At 42.3% G+C, this 20,382-nt stretch overlaps 1 protein-coding gene across 1 annotated transcript in view; it reads left to right on the forward strand.

Annotated features, from left to right (window-relative positions):
• Positions 1-6,878: 6,878 nt before the first annotated feature.
• pmepa1 (prostate transmembrane protein, androgen induced 1) overlaps positions 6,879-20,382 on the forward strand; it is a 52,123-nt gene continuing 38,619 nt past the window's right edge. Inside the window, exon 1 of the mRNA XM_027279212.1 lies at positions 6,879-7,030. Coding sequence (XP_027135013.1) covers positions 7,021-7,030 — 10 coding nt within the window. The 5' untranslated portion in view covers positions 6,879-7,020. The remainder of the gene's footprint in view (positions 7,031-20,382) is intronic.

A 20,382-nucleotide genomic window follows, 5' to 3' on the forward strand; every position in this document is an offset into this window, starting at 1 on the left:
TTGGGGTTAGGGTGAATGAGACCACTGTTTTGGCACAGTGGGACTTGGGGAATTGGTCAAGAGTTGCAAAACCTTCTGGAAAACATTCATTTTCCCTACAAAGTTTTGCAATTGCACGCCAGGATGGTCCGGGTTACTCAATTGTGATGATTATATTAAGAAATTTGGTTAAAGTTTGGGAAATGTTTGGATTAATATAAACTGACACATACTGGTTGCGTTTACTATGTGACTTTTTAACCAAACCCATGATCTTTTCACGTCAGAGTTGGGAACAGTCGTCTCTGGTGGAAGTCTCCTGTGCTTTGTACATCCACCTACATACACCTTGACCCACTCCTTATGACTTCCAAGTAGTTGCCAGTCAACTTCCTCCAAAACATATTTGGAAAACCAGTCAGCAATATGAGCACATCTCACGACGCACCGGTTGAGCGGCTTGTCTCGCAATCATCACAGTGGAGGATAAGATGCTTGATACCTTGATAAATTTCCACAGATGTGACCGGTTGTGTCATAAAGACCTGTGAATTGTTTTGGCATCTGATAAGCCTCCAAACTCAGGGATCTATTAATCAAACTGGGGCGCCAGGATTGTATTTCATCTTCTCATCAGTTCCTGAAACAACACCACCCCCAGCACACACACACACACTCATACAGCAAAGCCCCTTCTTCTTCTTTATTTTCAGTCTAAACACCACAAAGACAATGATAAATAGAGACACTCACTCTCAAAGAGAGTCAGACGAGCAAGAGTAAGAGCAAGTCCTCAACCCAATGATTCACCCGATTCAGTCTTCAAAGACAGGGTGCAATAAAGAGGGAAAGGCAGACAAAGAATGACCGCACCTGGGTGTCCGCGTTGGTGACTCAGCCCCTTTAGACGGTAAACTGACTCACTGCCAGCTCGACTATCATTGTCTCAGCCTGCTGGCACTGCCAAGGCCTTGTACAGATAACTCAGACACATAAGGAGGAGCACTGTCTGGTTGACTTTTTACTACATTCAAAATTATGTATGAGGAGATTTTCAGTAAACAACCAGTGCCAGATGAACACCTAGAGCGAGCTCACTTTACATCGCTGTTCAGAGAACGAACAAAAGTGCACAAGACAATTGATGCTCCACCTTCTAGAAACGTGGACCCTTTCCACATGTTTGTATGCGTTATTTTAACGGTGGGGTACGTGATACTAATCCAGTCTTTCTTCCCCATAGAGCTGCAGGAAACCACGTCATCCTCACTGAAACCTGCTTAAATTAGTTATGTTACTTGCTGCGTCTTCGTTCGCCCTTGTGGTATTTGCTCTTGGGTTTATACCCCACTTTTAAATGTGTTAATGTTTGTTAGCCTACCAGACTTTTTAGTACATCGCGGTAGGTTTACACTTGGTCTCTCTGCTCCTTGGGTCCAGATCATCGACGGTATAAAACATGGATCTGTGAAGTCAGCTACAGGTTTCTGAAGAACCATCTACTGGATGGATTGCCATGAACCTTCATGAACCGATCACGTTCCCCAGAGGTTGAAACCTACTGACTTGCAGATTTTTAGTGCTACAATGAATTTAACATTCTTGTTTTTTAGTGAGATTCGTCACAACTAATTGATGGTATTATGTCATTGGATGATGTCCAGCTATCCATGGTGCCCCACAGGCCTACTTTTAATGATTTCTCCTGAAGTGCAGGAACTGGCACAAAGTTTTGTACGTTCACGTTTTGTACTAATTAGCGAATGTCAGCATACTAACACGGTAAACATTGAGCGTGTATATGTCGGAATCAGATTGAAGCCTTAAGCTCTCTGCAATCACAAGAGCTTTATCTCCAGAGCTCATACAAGTGCCTTAACTTGAACCTTAATCTCTTGAACAATGACCCAGTATCTCGCTGCAGACGGTTCAGAATTTGATGACAGCAGAACAGGGGGGGGGGGGTTGTTACCATTATTTTGTCCAGCCTCTGCACACTGTCCACTGGTGCTACCACTTGTGTCGGTGCTGCTGGAGCCCAGCAGGAGGCAGCAGAGGCCCTACACACTGTTGTACACTTGCGTGTCTTATTTAAGGGGTGAATGGGCTGCTATTAAAACAAATGTAATAGGATTCAGGCTAATTTGACTTTATAATCTTATTTAAGTTTGACTGAAAGGATCATTGTGTTTAAATTATTCAATTTAATCTGAGTTTATGCTGAATAAAGAAGGGTTATGGGTCATTTCTGTTGATATGCTGTCATTACAAACTGCAGGATTTTTGTTCTTTAGGTGCAAAATACAGAAAACTGAAAAACTTTGGTTGAATTGATGCTTTAAATTCATTATAATCACATTTACCAACAAAACTTTCGGTTTAAAACTGCTGGAATGAGTTAGAAAACATGTTTAGTGTCTCAAAGCTCGCAGGTTTCATCCCACCCTGAACCACCTCCCGATCAGTCGTTCTGTTTCTTTGCGTCACATCTTCTTTTGCAAAAGTTTGTTTTATTTTCTGTACACACTGAGCAATAAATGTGGGAAGTATATTTTTTTCTGTCTACAAGATTAGAGGTTTGGTGAGTCCAGATGGGCAATAAAACACTTTAACATGCAGCTATAAACTCGAGCAAACCTAAATTGAAAGTTGACTCAGATGAGACATGCTGTTACCGTCTCGCCCCATTGGTCCCCGGGGTCTGTCAATCATGGAGGTGACGTAATGCTGTCTGGCTGTGTCGATCCACTGCACACACACACACACACACTCATATAATACTCAACTATTTGAGTCAGCTTTTACAGCACATTGGGGTTAATAAATATTTTAAAAGTCACATGGATATCTGGATACACGCGTCCATGAGTTCTTAATGAGTTTTTTTTGCCTGCATGTTTAACATCAATAAAAATGGGGGTATATGTTTTGGCAACATGTTTTGAGTAACGATATAATATGCTGTGTCTTCATGTTTGTGGCTTGAGTTCACCGCACCCGTATTCGGGCCGGTTTCATTAGCGAAGCACACAAAATAAGGGTGAATTCAGCAACAAGACACCGGGTGGAAGGAAGACTTTCATTGTGAAGCTGCTGCCAGGAATGTTGAATTTGAGCCACAGGAGTTAGCCACTGAAGGCTAACTCGTTGTTTCAGACGACTTTGGCCACTTTCGACCATCATAACACAAGAAAATTGGATATATATAACTATATATAACTTTTATTTTACTTATCACTATGAAGTAAATGTTGATTATTGACACCGGGCACGATAGTCGCAGGATAGTCCGTGAATCCAGCTGGGTTTTCTTTATTGTTTAATGTGTTCAGTCATGTCTGGTCAACAGAAACACTCGAGTTACTGTGTCAGATGCAGAAAAACAGAACAGCCAGCTCATTTCTTGTCAACTGACTAATCGGTTAATTGTTGTTAATTGTTACTCCCCTTTTCTGAGTCGCTGACTTTGGTCACATTCAGACGGGGTCAGGCGCTGTGGCAAATCAAAACAGAGTGAATGTAAATCGCAGTGAAACAATCAGGAAATAACTTTTTATTTCGCCGATTTAACCGGCTTACTCAAGGCCGGCGCTCGCTCACTCTCATTCACTGTCTAAGTCACTCGACTGATGCGAACTCTCTCAAACCATCAGACATAAAGCAAATTAAACTTCTTCCTGTCACTATTTTGTAGCGTGAATTGTAAGTCAGACACTTAGTCTCAGAAAAAATTCAGGTGTCCGATCTGGACGTCTGATTGGCGGCCGCAGGGTGACGTGAAGTTGTATCCGGCTCACCTTTACCAAAGACTTCCTCCACTCAAACGAATATACAAACGTTAATGTTCCTCCTCCCTCCACCTCAACGTTACTCAAAATGTGTTTTTTTCATTTCAGTATCTTTTGTCTGCTCCCAATTTCAATTTACCTCCTCAGCGAACATGCTTCTTTCTTCTCTCTTATTTCCAGAGTTGTGTTGACCATTTCTTCATGGTGCTAGACTCTGATGGCAGCGCAAACAATAAAACTGCTAGGGCGGGAGAAACTTGTCTGTTTCCAAACAAGCTGCACTGTTTGTGCACTCTAATTAAAAACTCGTGTACACGTAATGCAAATGAATGTTAAGTCTTTGGAGTAATATTAGCTGACAGTAGAGGTTGGTGTTTGGCTGAGATGTGGCTGAGACATCCAGAGTGGACCTGAAGTGAAAATACTTGATGTGCAGCCACATGCGTGACGTCCCATAGGTTTCAAGAGCTGTTTTGAAGCTCAGAATATGCAGATCTGGCTGCCACTTCAGGTGATTATACACTAATGAAAACATAGTTATGAGTTATATATTCTGAGCCCCCTAAATGTTACACGCTGGTCCTTTAAGCACAACTAAAATAATAATAGCATACACAAATTAAGTACTAGGAGTCATTTGAGTACATTTAGTAGGTATTTGTGTGCGCAATTTAGGAATTTTTGTCATTTTTTTCAATAATTACTGAGCCCACGAGTGCAAATGAGTCATTTGTGTGCAGCTTTTCTTAATTCTGGAGAATAAATTAGCAATTCCTGGGCCTAATTTCAGTCCATGACACCTGCTTAGCTCCATAACAAAGCACTTTTATTGTCTTTCATGGCTGAATAGTTTATATGTCATCTTGCCATTTGTTAATTTCCTTGTTAAACATCGGGTATGTTGCATTCTGTGGCAAATTTGTCTTCTGCTCCATATCTACATACACCGCAGGTTGGGGCTCCGTTCACTGTTATGGAAACTGCTCAGTGGCTCATGAAGCCAAACAAAGGTTTGATTTCCGGGCGTAAAATCACACAGATCTTCCACATATGCTTCCTAGTTGCAGTGCCTATATGCACCATTGCTGTCATGACACGGTTTGGCCACTATGTTAAATTGACTTCTGGTTGCAACTACATCGTTAGATGCCACTAAATCCTACGCACAGGTCCTGTAAGCACGACTGAAATAGTCGGCATACACAAATGAAGTCCCAGGAGTCATGTGATCATGGTAAGTAGGTATTTGTGTGCGCAATCTATTAATTCGAAGGCGAGAATTACGGAACGTGAGCATTTCTTACAATAATTGGTGAGCCCACAAGCACAAATGAGTCATTTGTATGCACCATTTTTTTAAAATTAGGAGCATGAATTAGCAATTCCTGGGCCTAATTTTCACTCCATGACGCCTGCTTAGCTCCATTACAAAGCACTTTTATTGTATTTTATTGCTAAATAGTTTATATGTCATCTTGCCGTTTGTAAATTTCCTTGTTAAAGATCTTTCTTTCATTCTGTGGCAAATTTGTGATTTTTTTTTTTTTGTCATTGTCTTCAGCCTTTTTTATCTGCTCTATATCTACATACATCTTCAAGAGAAGGTGATGTGAGGGGGGTGAAATTTTGATGCATTTAAGAAAAACTGGAAACAGTGTGTTGGCCAGGCCTGTCTCTGTTTATTGTTATATACTATGTCATTTTGTTACAATAATTACTGAGCCCACGAGTGCAAATGAGTCATTTGTATGCACCTTTTCTTAAGTTAGGAGGATGAACTAATTGATTTCACTCCCTGACACCTGTTTAGCTCCATAACGAAGAACTTTTATTGTCTTTCGTGGCTTCACCACCATGAAGAGCAGATCTTTCAGCCGCTCTGCTCCTCAGCTCTGGACCTCTTTACCCGCCCCGTCATAAGGAACATCAACTCACTCTCACAATTCAAGTCTGCACTTAAAACCCACCTGTTTAAAATCAGATCCTTTTCCATATGATTCAATTGCATCGTCCTATTTTAATTCTAATGTTGTATTCTTGTAATTTCATATACTTTATGGTTCTTTTTGTTTCAAGGATTCAAGGATTCAAGGAGTTTTATTGTCATTGCAGCACATGTAAAACATGGGATGAAACGAAATTGGTTTCCTCTGGTCCCGGAGCAGCCCGATATAAAATATAAAACAAAGATAAGAAATAAAAACAAGTATATACAATAAAATAGAAGAAGAACAACAGTATAACACCATGTTGAGGTAGTGACATTGTGCAAGTGTCAACTGCATTGTGCAAGTTTGTTTCTGTCATTTGCTGTCTACTGTCATTTATTGTAAGGTGACAGAAAAGGCGGCTATGAAATAAAATGTATTATTATATGTATTTAAATAGTTTAAATGTCATCCTAGTGTTAGTACATTTCCTTCCACTGGGGTGAATTTGTGATTTTTATTTTGGTTTTTTTTTTGGTGGCTTTGTCTTCAGCCTTTTTTTTGTTTTTTATCTGCTCTGTATCTCCTGTCTGTCTGTCTGTCTGTCTGTCTGAGCTGTGATGCTGCCAAAAAAGCAAGTGGAAATTGGAAATGAGAGACAGAGACAGTGTCACCGAGAGAGGGAGAGAGGGAGGGAGGGAGTCACTGAGAAATCCCTGGAGACAGAAAGAGAGAGAGAGAGAGAGAGAGAGAGAGAGAGAGAGAGAGGAACAGACAGGACCAGACAGACCGTCCGTTAGCAGTTTAGTCGCCGGTCACTCGGCTGAAAACACGGAACACACTAAACCCGAACGGAACCGGACATTTAAACTAGTTCAAACTACTGTACCGACACTTGTACGGTACGCAGATAGATAGATAGATAGATAGATAGATAGATAGATAGATAGATAGATAGATAGATAGATAGATAGATAGATTTCGGGAGGAAGAGGAGGAGAAACCGAGCAGAAGAGGAGGAGAGAGCCGAGACAGCAGCAGCAGCCGCGGCAAGAGGAGGAGGACGGACCGGACCGGAGGGGAAGGAGAGGAGGCTGGAGAGAAAAAGGGAGGATTTCTTTTTTTAAAGGGGGAGTTTTTTTTATATATATATAGATATTTATATATTTAGTGTGCTCTCCTCTCCTCTTTCCTCTCCTCTCCTCGGGAGCATTCATGCCTGCTTTTTCAAGGAGCCTTTAAATGTTGAACTTGATGTGTTTTAAACACACCGGCGCAATGTCTCCTGTACTTGTAACTGCAAGCGCTACACCTCGCTCCAGAGCATGGAAATCAGTGAGTACACACCTATTTTTATATATATATATAGTTTATATAACTGTAAACGACTTTTTAAAATGTGGCTGTGGATGTTTGTTTGAACTTGATGAGCAAAAGCGAGGCATCCTCGGAGGTAGAGAAACTGGCTTCACTCGTGTTTTTAACGTTACAACCTAAAAAAGACGTTACCGCCTGTGTACCGCTACAGCAAGCGAGCTAGTTAGTTAGTTTAATCGCTGGCGTTATTTAAAAAAAAAAGACGTTAGGTCTCCTCTGAAGCTTTAAACGGTTGATTTTGAACTTGAACCGAAGCCTCACGTCTCTTCACCGGAATAAAACCTCCGGTTTTGATTTAAAAATGTGTCTTTTTTTGGTTGAAAAACGCTAACTTTGACAGTTGGTCCGTGACGGTTGAGGGGGGGTTCCACGGAGCCGTTTGTGGCGTTGTGTCTGAACCCGCGCAGGAGGGTGTAGGGGGGGTTTATACGACTTATTTGTACGAAAATAACGACTTAAAGTGGCTTTAAAGTGTCTGGAAGTTACCGTGGAGGTTTATTATTGTCGGTTTGCTCGGTGAAAAGCGGAGAAAAAAGGTGGAGGGGGAAGAGTTGGGGGAAGTTTTTGTCGCCGCTTCGTCATTCGAGCAGCCAGACGTCTGTCTGGCCGCCCGCCGTCTGCCTGCGTGCACGCGCGCGTGGATGTGTGCGCGCTCTCGATTTATATATGTGTGTGTGTGTGTGTGTGTGTGTGTGGTCGTATCCGGGAAATCCCTGTGTTTGTATGTGTGTGTGTGTGTTTATATATATATGAGTGTGCTTTTATGTGTGTATCTTTGAAGCATTGACTCCAACCCTGGTCTGGTAATGCATACAGTCATAATACAGAGAGGTCATTTAGATGAAAGATGTGTGTGTGTGTGTGTGTATTAGTGTGTATTAGTGTGTGTCTGTTTGGACAAGATTATAAAAAATGGTCAACGAGCGGCTGTCACAGCTTCCAGGACGTCGTCTTTTTAAAATGTCAAAACAACAGCTCAAAAACTCCCCAAAAAATTCAGAAGCTGTAATCAACAGAGAGAGAAAAGTGATTTATCTGCAGTGAAAGATATGAGGAAGAAGTCTGTTGGATGGGAAGTGAAACGTCTTACCGGATCTACAGCCTGCTGCCCCGGATTTAACCTTTCGCGAAGTCAAGAAAGGAAATGAAAAACAAGGAAGACAAAAGTCAAGTTCTAGTCGATATAAAAACACACAACATGTTTCCCAGAGTCAAAACAACAGCTCAAAACATCCCCAAGAGTAAGAAAAGTAGCAAATATTTACATTGGAGAAGCTGTAACCAGAGAGAGAGACTGACTAAAGATGATTCATTGGTTATTAGAGATTAATTTCCTGCAGATTGACCAATCAGAAACAGCTTTATTGCAGAGTTCAGTTTTCAGCCAAAAAAAATATGAGGAAGAAGCCTTTCGGTTGAGAAGTGAAATGTCTCTATGCATCTACAGCCAGCGGCCGCAGATTTAACCTTTCTCAACACAAATATCAAGTTCTAGACGACATAAACCTGTAGAGAATCAGAGTGTTTTTGGTGCAAAACAAACATTAAGTGAAAAACATGAGGAAGAAGGCCAGATTTAACCCTTCTCAAAGACTGGAAGGACAAAAATCAAAAGTTCTAGACGACATAAATATGTACAACACATTTCCAAGAGTCCAAGATATTGTCTTCAAAAGCCCAGAGCACCCAGAAAATTCAGTTTATGATCATGAAAGAGTAAGAAAAGTAGCAAATATTCACATTGGAGAAGCTGAAACCAGAAAGAGACTGACTAATAATGTTTCATTGGTATTAGAGATGAATTTCCTACAGATTGACCAATCAGAAACAGAAAGGTTTATTGCAGAGTAGATTTGAGGAAGAAGCCTTTGGGTTGAGAAGTGAAACGTCTCTATGCATCTACAGCCCCAGATTTAACCTTTCTCAACACAAAAATCAAGTGCTAGACGACATAAACATGTAGAGAATCAGAGGTTCAAGGAATTTGTCTTAGTGTTTTTGGTGCAAAACAAACATTAAGTGAAAAATATGAGGAAGAAGGCCAGATTTAACCCTTCTCAAAGACTGGAAGGACAAAAATCAAAAGTTCTAGACGACATAAATATGTACAACACATTCCAAGATATTGTCTTCAAAATGTCTGTTTGTCAGAACAACAGGCCCAGAGCACCCAGAAAAGAGTAAGAAAAGTAGCATTGGAGAAGCTGAAACCATAGAGAGACTGACTAAAGATGATTTATTGGTTATTAGAGTTCAGTTATCCCCAGATTGACTAATCAGAAACAGGTTTATTGCAGAGTAGATTGTAGGAAGAAGCCTCTTGGTGGAGAATCCAGCTGCCCCAGATTGAACTCTTCTCAAAGAAAGGAAGAAAAGGACAAAAATCAAATACTAGATTACATAAATATACGCACAATATGTTCCTCAAATGAAAGTTATAGTTTCAGTCTGCAGAAACATTTCCAGCTTCTCAGTCGTCGTCGTCGCAGCTCATATCTGGATGAATCCACTAAATAATAAACACATTATTAATATCATTTTTAAATACTCAGACTACATTCTGTGAGTTCAGTTCTCAGAACATGATTCAGGAGTGGAAAACATGCAGCGAGATTTAATGCTGCCTTTAAAAACCCAAAACGATTTGTTACAGCCTTTTTTAAAAAAAGCAGCATGATTCAGTGCTGCGTGGCCCCCGTCCACCTCACATTTATTCATTTTCTTGGATGGTTGAGGAGATGTTTTGACAGGTTTATTATGACTTTCCAGATTTAAATTTGGAAGATTATCGAGAGCCCGGTGAGTAATGCGTTCACATAATCATGTGTAGGAAGGGTTCACGCTGGTGTCGCCGCCACATGCCTGCAGCAGTGATTATTGAGACGTGTCCGACCAGTTTAAACACCAGGAAATGCAATTATACGTGATGTTCAGCTCACGTCTGAGCAGCTGGATGAGTGAGTTAGAAGTGTGACCCTTCAATAAAGAGGATTGGATTCAAAGTATCAAGGTTTAAGTTGAATTTATTATTCTCGTACAAGAAGGAGCGACACACGGAAGGGGTTACAGGTTTTTATGACAGTGTTTTTCACGAGGGTTTGTATTTTTAGCAGAAAAACGCGAGCTTGTAACAAAAAGACAAGATAAGAGCGCACGCACAATTCCTCCTGTCTGAGAACAGACATGATGTTTAGTCTAGAAGACAAACGGGGGGAATCAGATAAGTCAAAGGAGGAGACAGCACCGAGTAAGAAGAAGATGTCGAAACTTTAGAAAGAAGAAGAAAAAGGAACAAGGTGTCAGGAGGGAGAAACATTCTGCTGAAATGAAAACAGTGTGGGCGTTGATAGAAAGTCTCATGATGCGTGACCTTTTATTTTAACAAAAAAAACCAACAAAGATTATGTTTAAGGTGTTTTCAGCTTTACTGGACATTTCGCAGCCGAGCGTGGCAGGAAAGATGAAAGTCTAACGGAGGATAATCCACGTTTTACACTCGAGATGTGGCCATCAAAGGAAAGACGTAGACACAGCAGGGGTTCACGAGATCTTAGGAATACATCGATAAAGATAAAAGAAGATCGACTTTATTGATCCCAGAATCGAGGAAATTCACTTGTTAAAGTGGCTCATGGTATAGAAAGATTAACGTTTGTGTCTCGACTTGAGTCCTTCCGGCAGCGACCCGGTTTCAACCTCATCGATTTGAAAGCCGCATTCAGCCACGTTAGTGATGCTACGCTCTCCATGCTCCGTCTGAAGCCTGGGTAGTGCCGTTAGACCGTACGCTAGCGCTGCCTTTTGAATGGGACACCTGATGTATCACGGAGTAGTCCGTCTAACAGACAGAAGATGTTTTGTCCATGTTTGCGCACAATCAGATGGAGACTGGTGTCGGAAAAAGTACTAAAAACATAGAGAAGTGTTCGCGGCACCGTGGCGCTCATTTTAAAAGCTCAACCAAATAAAAAAAAATCCAGATTTTGTCGTATTATTACCTCTAGCTGTATCATTTTATCTGTTCAGAATTCAACCACTACCAAGCTAAAACCCGGCGTTACATACTAACATGAGTGTGAACGAGCAGCTCAGATGAACCTGCAGTCCTGGAACAGCTGCATTTAACCCACGCAGACTTGTAAAGGAGCTACAGAGACCCTGACTCACTTCAGACCACCATCCATCTGTCTGTCTGTCTGACTGTCTGACTTGTCTGTCTCTCCCGCCGCACACGTCGCTCCTCATCTGGATCTGTGAAGTTGTAATTGTAGGGTTCCTTATACCTGTTACACCCGCTGACATACAAGAGCACACACACACTCTCTGTAATATGCAAATACACATCTGTTCTGAGCGGCAGACATTGCTAGTCAAAGCACATGACATCAGCATTACTCACAGACTAGCTGTGTGTGTGTGTGTGTGTGTGTGTGTGTGTGTGTGTGTGTGGTGAAGTCATTGCTGGTATCGGCTTGTAAGAATCATTTCCTACCAGCAGCTTGGTTTCCCTGTACATTTGTTACTACATGTCTGGCCTTCGTAACACCGACACCTCTAACGTCTGCCTCTGTGGCCAACATAAATGTTAGCTGTGTGTGTGTGTGTGTGTGTGTGTGTGTGTGAGAGAGTTCAGCCGGAGGGTAGCGGTATTTAGTTTGGTTATTGAATTCGAGGAAAAACGAGTCAGAGTTGTTCCTGCGTGGACGGGAGGTGACGAGCTGCAGGAAGGACACAGTGTGACACATTCCTGACCGTTTAGTCACAGGTTTGATCTCCGTGCGCTCATGAGTAAGACGCTGAACCTCTACACCACATCCCTGTGTGAGGTTTCATCAGCTCTGAATCCCGACACCTCTTACATCCCTAATCGAATCCATTTGTGTTTGTAACTTAAGATAAAAACAGCTTCAATATTCAATTTATCATTTTTTATTTTTGTCAGCCGAGTGAGCAGAAACACAATTAACAGCACACAACCTGAAAACGAGATGAGCGGCAGGAGATATTAAATGTTGATTTAATATATATCGGACGCGCTCTCGAGCAGTGCTGCTCGCAAACAGTCCCCGGCCTGAGAGAGCGCTTTGACCGGGCCGCGGCCAAGTTTACCGTGGCCCTATTGGCAGCTGACACGGGGCATTAATGTTAATTAATCACAGCTCATGTAACACTGGGGAAAGTCGGCCTGCCTACCTGAAGGTTCTGCACGTTGTTCATAAAAGAAGTGAGCTCAGTGGAAACATCCAAACTGTAAATGTGAGTGACTGACATGAACGTCTGTGGCTCAGGAGGTCGAGCAGCTCATCAGCTCGTCAGGTGATCATTGGTTCGATCCCCGTCTGTGTCCTGCGAGCACGAGAGCTGAACATATTTACCAGCTACTGTTTCTCCATGGTTACCACCGGGCACAGCTCTGTGACGCCGCTGGGTCCGTTCTCCCACCGGGCGCATTTCAGAAGCCAAACTTTGTTACCTTGCTCAGACATGGTCATTTTACCCTGGTTTATCATTATTAAATAGTTTCCCTTTTCTTCTACGATAGGAAGTCTACACAGGGTGTTTTATTTTAAAAACTGACAGATACTCGATCCTGTTTGCGGCGTCCATCTAATATAGAGGAGGGAAGAAGCTCTTCTTTTTTTTCCAAGATTATTTTTTTGGGCTTTTATGCCTTTAATGATAGTACAGCTGAAGATAGACAGGAAGCAGAGAGAGGGGGAGTGACACGCAGTAAATGGCCGTCGGATGCAGGATTGGAACCGGGACTATAGCCTCCACACACGGGGCGGCCGCTTAACCCACTACGCTACAGACCGCCCCGGGAGAAGCTCTTCTGAAACGTGCTGCGGCGCTTCAGGTGGAGTCACAAACGTTGCCTAGAAAGGCCACGATCAGCCCCGACCGGCCACGATCAGCCCCGACCGGCCACGGTGCTGCCAGAACGTGTCGCGTCTCGCTGTGTAGTGGCCGTTTCTTTTACCAAACGCTCAGTCTGCTGAGTGTTGTGTCCGTAAACTGAATCCAGTGATTCCAAGTATATAATAATTATTATTTTCCGGTGATTAAGCATGAATGAATACATATTATATTCCATTTCTGCCATATTCTGCTAAATCTGACACTTTTAAATATGTCAAACTTCAGCGGTTGATGATATTTACTATATTTTCAGTTTGACAAACTCTCTGAAATCCGTCATGTGTCATCCTGTCACAGTCATGTGTCACATCTCCACATCCTGTCTGAGCGACAGTTGCCGCGCGATACAGGCGACGTGTACTAATCAGAAGATGAAGTAACTTCTGACAGCGCACTCGTGGTGCAACCGCCGTAACTGCAACCTCCTGACAGACGGACGGACGGACGGACAGAGAGCCGATCGGTGTCAGACAGAAGTTGTTCTTTTCGACAGCGGTGTCAAGTTTGTAAGAGGAAGAAGAAGAAGATCCACAACAGATACGAGCTGTGACGGCAGCCCGAGGCAGACGTGTTTCAACAAATCCCAGAGACAGCTCGAGCTCTCCAAAGAAATCCTGTCATATTTTGTCATATTTATCTAACATGACCAACTGTTTTTCATTGACGGCTTCTTTCTTTCTTTCTTTCTTTCTTTCTTTCTGTCTGGCTCTCTTTTCTCTCACTCAGTGAATCATGGAAATTAAATGATTGAGTCTGAGTCTGGCTGGCCTCCTAGACTTATTATGTAAACCTCTCTGTCTGGCTGTCTCAGTGGTGTGTGTGTGTGTGTGTGTGTGTGTGCACACACGTTTGTCTATTAATTTCCCGTCCGTGCGACCGTGTGTTGTTGTTGTACAGTGTTTTCTTTCTGCGTTTGCAGCGGATAGAAGAAGAGGTTTGTGTTTACAGAAGCCCGCGTGGATCAAACTCTGCCTTTTGTGTTTTCTCGTCTTTGACTGACAGCTGGCAGCGTCCCAGAACCAGAGACGCTCTAATCCTCGTGTACGATAAATAGACAGTAATTTGTCTCGGAAAGAAATGATTTATCTGGAGCCGGGGGGTTGACTCAGCTGCATCCTCTTTGTTTGCCAGTTTCGTGTAACGGTACGATACTGGGAGCTGCCCAGTCCAGCTGCAGTCAGCAGGCGCTGACTGTTACCGTCTAGTGGTCTGAGTCATGTTGACGACCTTCTGTGGACGTTTTCATTCCTTTACGATCTGGTCCCAGAAATAAAAGTGCCGCTAAGTCAACGCTACTCCACTCATCTCTACAGATGGGCATGAATTCATCCCTGTTCAACTGTTTATTAATTTTAAAAAAGTCAAAGGCAATGAGTTAACTTTGACTCCCAAGGTGCATTTCGGCAATAAACATCCAATCACAGAGGCAGAAATTAAAGATTACAGTGTGACGAAGCTGAACAGACGATGTCCGGGATGAATTCTGCAACTATGGCGCTGAGTTCTGTTTTTACCAAGCAGTAACCTGGTGGCTGCAGTTCCTCTAACGTCCACTTGAGGCTGGCTCCAGAAGTGAGTCAGTCTCCATAAGTCCCCATGTCCAAATGTCCAACTTCACAGCAGAAATAAACATGTTTACAGCCTGGTACAAAAAACAGTTTTGGTCTCTGTAGCTAATTTCCCCGTTCATGACAACTGTACTGAGGGTGAATTTATATACAACTCACCTGTTCACATTATATTAAGGCTTAAAGTTATGCAGGATTAAGAGCGTGGACGCTTTGACAGACAGGTGGGCTTGTTTTGCTGATTTTCGGTTCACGCCTGGATTTCCTTCTCCTTGGCAGCAGAGGCTCATGGGTATTGTAGTGAACTGATCTGACGACAGATTTCTCAGTAATAAAGATGAAATAAATAAAACATAAACCCGCAGGATGATCCGACATAAAACACTCAAAGAAACGTCGTTAATTAAACTTTTTAAACTTTTTCTTTCTCCCACCATTAAGCTCCTTCCTCTTTCCTTGCTTCCTTAATTCCTCCCGTGCTCCCTACATGCCTTTCTTTCATTCATTCATCCTCTCAGCCGTTCATTGTTTCTTGGTCTAGACACCAATAACACACACACACACACACACACACACACACACAAACCAGAAGAAGTCAATAACGCTCTCATCATGCATATATGTAGATGTGTGCATGCAGTGTGTGCGTCTAAGGGGTCAAGGTCATTGTCACTTTGGGGGTTGTGTGTGTGTGTGTGTGTGTGTGTGCATATAATCTGCATATGAACCGGTGTTTGAGCTGAACCCATATTGTTCAAATAATTAGTCTGAAGTCAGAGCCGGCCCTGTGTCTGTCTCACAGTGTGAATAAATCCATACAGAGACGTCTGAGGACAGAGCGCTATAAATACAGCCGGTGACTGTCTGCCTGATGTATGCGCAGACATGCCACGTTGTGGGTAAAGATCGTCTCTTGTTTTTTCATTAATTAGTCTGAAGGAGAGTCTGTCTGCTCCTCTAAACACTTTTGTTGTCTGTTTAAGTAGCTCAAAACAACCACGTCTCGTCTTCCATTAATTAGTCTGTGCCGGGAGGATCGTCGTCTGAGAAGTTTCTGAGTGTTCACATTAACATCTGATTACGTGCAAGGGAAGAAATTAAAAGTGTCTTTTGGCTTTTGTTAATTAGTCTTAGTCTTATCTGCTCTGTAAGTCTTTAAGTTGGTTTGAACTGGAATAAGCTCTGCCGTGTTTGTCGTGTATGTTAATTAGAGATGAGACAAGTCGCTGATTAATCATTTAGTTGATAATAGATAAAAGATCAAACGTTACAAACTTTTTCTCATGCAAGTAAATCAGACAGACAGACATCCGGGAGCAGCATGACACAGTCAACAAACATTCAAATCAGAATTTAAATTAAACCTGTGCAAAGTGCAAATAGAAAACTATATAAAAGTGGAAATAAGTTATGTTTGATTTGATCAGACTGCAGAATGTGAACTTGTGGTGCAGACGGCGTTGTTGGCTTTTAAGACTTCAAATGTGTCCTCACTTAATCTCTGACATTAAATTAATAAATTAAGAAAAGATGAATTAGATGCAGCCACGTCTTTAACATCTTACACGTCGCTCTCAGTCATCAGTCTATAACCTGGAGAAGATTAAATCCTGAGTTTGTCTCTTTATGTTGAGTTATTTAATCTTTCCTGGGCACAAAAGTCTGTGACGTGGAGAGAAAAAGTATTTTGTAGCTTGATCCAAATGATACTGAAGCAGTTCATCTCTAAACTGTTTGTGTGCGCTGCAGAAACAGACGAAGAGACGCTGTGACAGACCTACGTGACACACATTTGTTTAGCGTATAATTACCATTAGAAATATTCAAATATTCAAATGTGTGTGTGTGTGTGTATGCAAATGATTCTTTTTGCATGTGAAACCAAAGTTGCTCAGCATCTGCAGGGATGGAGGGTGGAGGTGGAGTGAGGCAGTCTGGGTATCTAGAGGGCAAAGATCAGGGGTCAGGTCATGAGAAGGCAGCGTGGGGGGGAGGGGGTGAAAGAGCAGGCTCGTTTTAAAAGTGTGTGTGTGTCTCATTTTCATGAAGGTAGAGCTGATCATCTCGTTACCACAACATGACTCAGCACGTTTTAAACTGTGAGTGTATTGATTAGTTCAGCTTGTTTTTATAGATTTTAGATGTATCAGGTCTTTAATGATTCAAAATCATTACGCAACGCCTGACAGGCTGAGAGCTGATTGGCTGATTGAAGGCGGTTGTGGAACAAGTTCACGCTCCGATAGCGTCCTGTTTGATGAGCTTAGTTCAAAGAATAAAATCAGCTTTTCTTTCTGCATTTAACACAAAATAATAACAATAAAAATGACTCAACAAATCACAGATATACAAACACACTCGGATTAAGAACGTTTCTTATACGTTAGAGAGAAAAAACAAAACGAGCCTAACGCTAACTTTCAAACTTAATATAAAAACTCAATATAATAATAGATAAACACTTATAACACACTATAATGTATTTATAAGCACTTATTAATGTATTTGTCAACTCTGTCAGTGGAGGCCGTTCACGAACGACGACATTAAAAATATAGGAGAGTTTATAATTACAGACAGACAGAATAGTCTTTGTTTTGTGTTTACAGCTACATATAATGTGTCATAAACACAGTATGAGTAGCAGGAGTTGACGTAACGTGTTATAAAGTTCATATGTTTTATTTACTGACACTTTCATACGTGAGGAGCCGAGCTGAGACGTCACCGGTCAGCTGGTCTGGTCCTGACGGCGAGACCGATCTAGACAATAGACACTTCAGTCTGCTAACACACACACACACACACACACACACACACTCACACACATGACATAGACGTTCATGACCGTGGGCTTGACCCCTACCACACACACACACACACACAACAACAGACTCGTAGTGAGGACTGTGCTGCCTCACTTTGCCCTCTGGCCTATAGGAAACAGCTGGGACCACATCATTTGCATCGCACACACACACACACACACCACACACACACAACAACACACACACACACACACAGACATAAGACTCCGCCTCCTGTTATATTACAAAAAATGACATTATACATTCAATATTCAAAACACACACCACACGATTCTTATTATAAACGCCAAGCTCCACCTCAGCGAACAACAGCCACACACACACACACACACACACACACACACACACACAAAAACAAATAACAGCTTCTAGACAAAGCAGCAGGCTCAGACTCAGCAGTCACACTAATGATTGGTTTTAATGGTTTTAGGGCAAAAGAGGTGAGCGCATAAAAGCCCGGTGAATACTTCAAAATAAAATGTTATCATAATAGTGTGTTGGGTTTATTATTCAGATTTCTGAGCTGGGGAGACACGTCTTTTTCTCCCCCCGTGGCCTTTTTACCACACTAACCTCAAAACTGAGCTTTTAGTATCACATCATCAGAGTGAAAAACACGAGCTTTTGGACCAAACAAATTTGAATACTTCACTTTAGAATATTAGATATTTATAACTGCATCGTCAACAAATGATCTGTGGGAACAACTTTTACTTGATTAAATCTTTGGTAAAGGCCCAAACAGAAGAAAATGGACACAAACACAAGTCTGCGGGAGGTCAACCACATGTTTCTGACATGGCTCTGGACGCCACCTGTTTGTAGTCCTGCCTCCTCGACCTAACCTTGGGGGCAAAGACGTGGAGCGGAGGTGGGCTGACAATCTTATCTGATCAACTTTGTTTCCAGCCTTGAGAGCATCGCGCCATTTTCACCTCAAGCCTCGGTCGTTTTTTTTCCTCTGCCTCCTACGAGCGGGACAATGGAGGGTAGAGTCTCGTTGCAGGAAGAAAAACCCCCGAGCCAACGAGTTTCTTTAGAAAAAACAAAAAGAAAAGTTCTCATCACACCTGAGTTGACAGATTCTTGGCAACATCGGCAACAATCGCTGCTCGCATTGTGTCCAACAACCTCCCACACCTTCAGTCAAGAGAGAGAGAGGGGTAGACTTGCCAGCTGGCACAAACACAACACATATATATGAGGCCATATCGGTTTGTGCTCTGCAGGCACCGAGCCAGTTTCCCAGCTTGTTTGCCATCCATCCATCCATCCACTCCATCCTCATGAATACTTCATTACTCTCTCATGAACTTTTTGGATTCATTGTGGAGAAACGACAACATAACTGTAATTCAGCCTGCTCCCTTCTGCTGAATTTTCCAGGTGTGTGTTGGATTTTTTCCAGATGTCTCCGGGATAAACTTGACTTGACGTTGACGCACTTTTCCTCCGCCACGCTTCGTTTGAGCGGCTTTTGTCGCGGCGAGTTTTGGGTTTCTGCTCGGGTTGTTTTGTTCTAACGAAAAAGGTTATCTCTCCAGTCAGAAACAAAAAAGAACAGGGCAGTTGATTCATTGGGAGGATCATCATCGCTGAAAAGGTCTTTTCAAACAGCCGGTGTTTGCACTGTCGGCCGAGGCAGGTGAAGCTTTGAGCCAGAGGAAGCATGAAAGCATCACATGTTTCAGTTATTCACTTTATTAAGTTATATGACACCTGACTGAGATATTAAGTGTATTACAGTGGTTCTCCACCTTTTGGCTTGCGACCCATTAAAAATGAAACAATGCCCCACTTTATGACCCTTATACACTTTTGGCCACTGCTGGACATGAATATGACATAGGGTTGGGCAGTGTGGAAAATTTTCCAGTCTGACACCATCAGCCCAGCACAACTGGTGACTGCCAATATATCGTGCAGATGTGTGCGTCAGTCCAAAAAGGAAATACTCATACGTCTATTTTTCCTTATTAAACAGCCGTACGCTTCATGTTCTCTCTTTTATTGAGCTAAGATGAGCTTAATTGCCTCGTTAACTCAAACACACTTCACTCAAACAACAAAATTTAAACTCTAACTTTTACACCTCTGGTTTTGGTCGAATAAACCCCTTAATCACCAAATAGAGTGAAATTATTCAGCTATTCTCCGGCTCACTGGATTATACCCCCCGCCGCGATTTATACGCCGCGAGTCTGCTGAGTCACTCTTCTGAGGCAAACTGTTAAATTAACGAAATAAAATCACCACAAACAGAAGTTATTTTGATTTATTTGAGGTTATAAAAGGTTCAAGAGGTGAAACTACTAGAAAAGTCGTAATAAAAGAGCTAGTCTCCTTTGAAGGTCACAACGCCCGGGTCTGTTTTAAAATGATCGGATCCACCAAAGAAGCTAAAATAAACTAGAGCAGCAGGGCACTGATGATAACATCTCACCTGTCATTAAGAGCTGCGCTAATTGTTTCTAACAAAGTCTAAAGTCAACATCAGTCTGTCAAACACACCAGACACAGATCCATCACCACATCGTCTGTTTAGCTGCTGCGTGGTCGGGTTATCTGAGCCTTACTGCTGAAAAACCTCCAAAACTGGTGAGCTAAAACAGGCTGAAAAGCTCTGCAGAGCTGCTGAGTCCTTTCACATCATATGCCAGCTCAGAGAAAACTGCCTGTTGAATCACACACACACACACACACCACACACACACTGTAGATGTGTCAGACATTAGCCTTATTCACAACTTTGACCTGTTTTCCACAAATTCACATAAACTGATGTGCTTTCATTTCATTAACATTACTTATTAACACCACACACACACACACACACACAAACACACACACACACAGGGTTAGACATTCAGACATTGTGTGTGTCTAGCCAGGTGTGTGTGTGTGTGTGAGTGTGTGTGTTTAAGGACCGGGGCCGAGCTGGTTTTGGTTTGGCAGTAACACACTGTTTAGACAGGGCAGCATTTCTGGCTCGCAC

Source organism: Larimichthys crocea, chromosome VI, assembly GCF_000972845.2.
Source record: "Larimichthys crocea isolate SSNF chromosome VI, L_crocea_2.0, whole genome shotgun sequence".
Classification (NCBI taxonomy): domain Eukaryota; kingdom Metazoa; phylum Chordata; class Actinopteri; family Sciaenidae; genus Larimichthys; species Larimichthys crocea.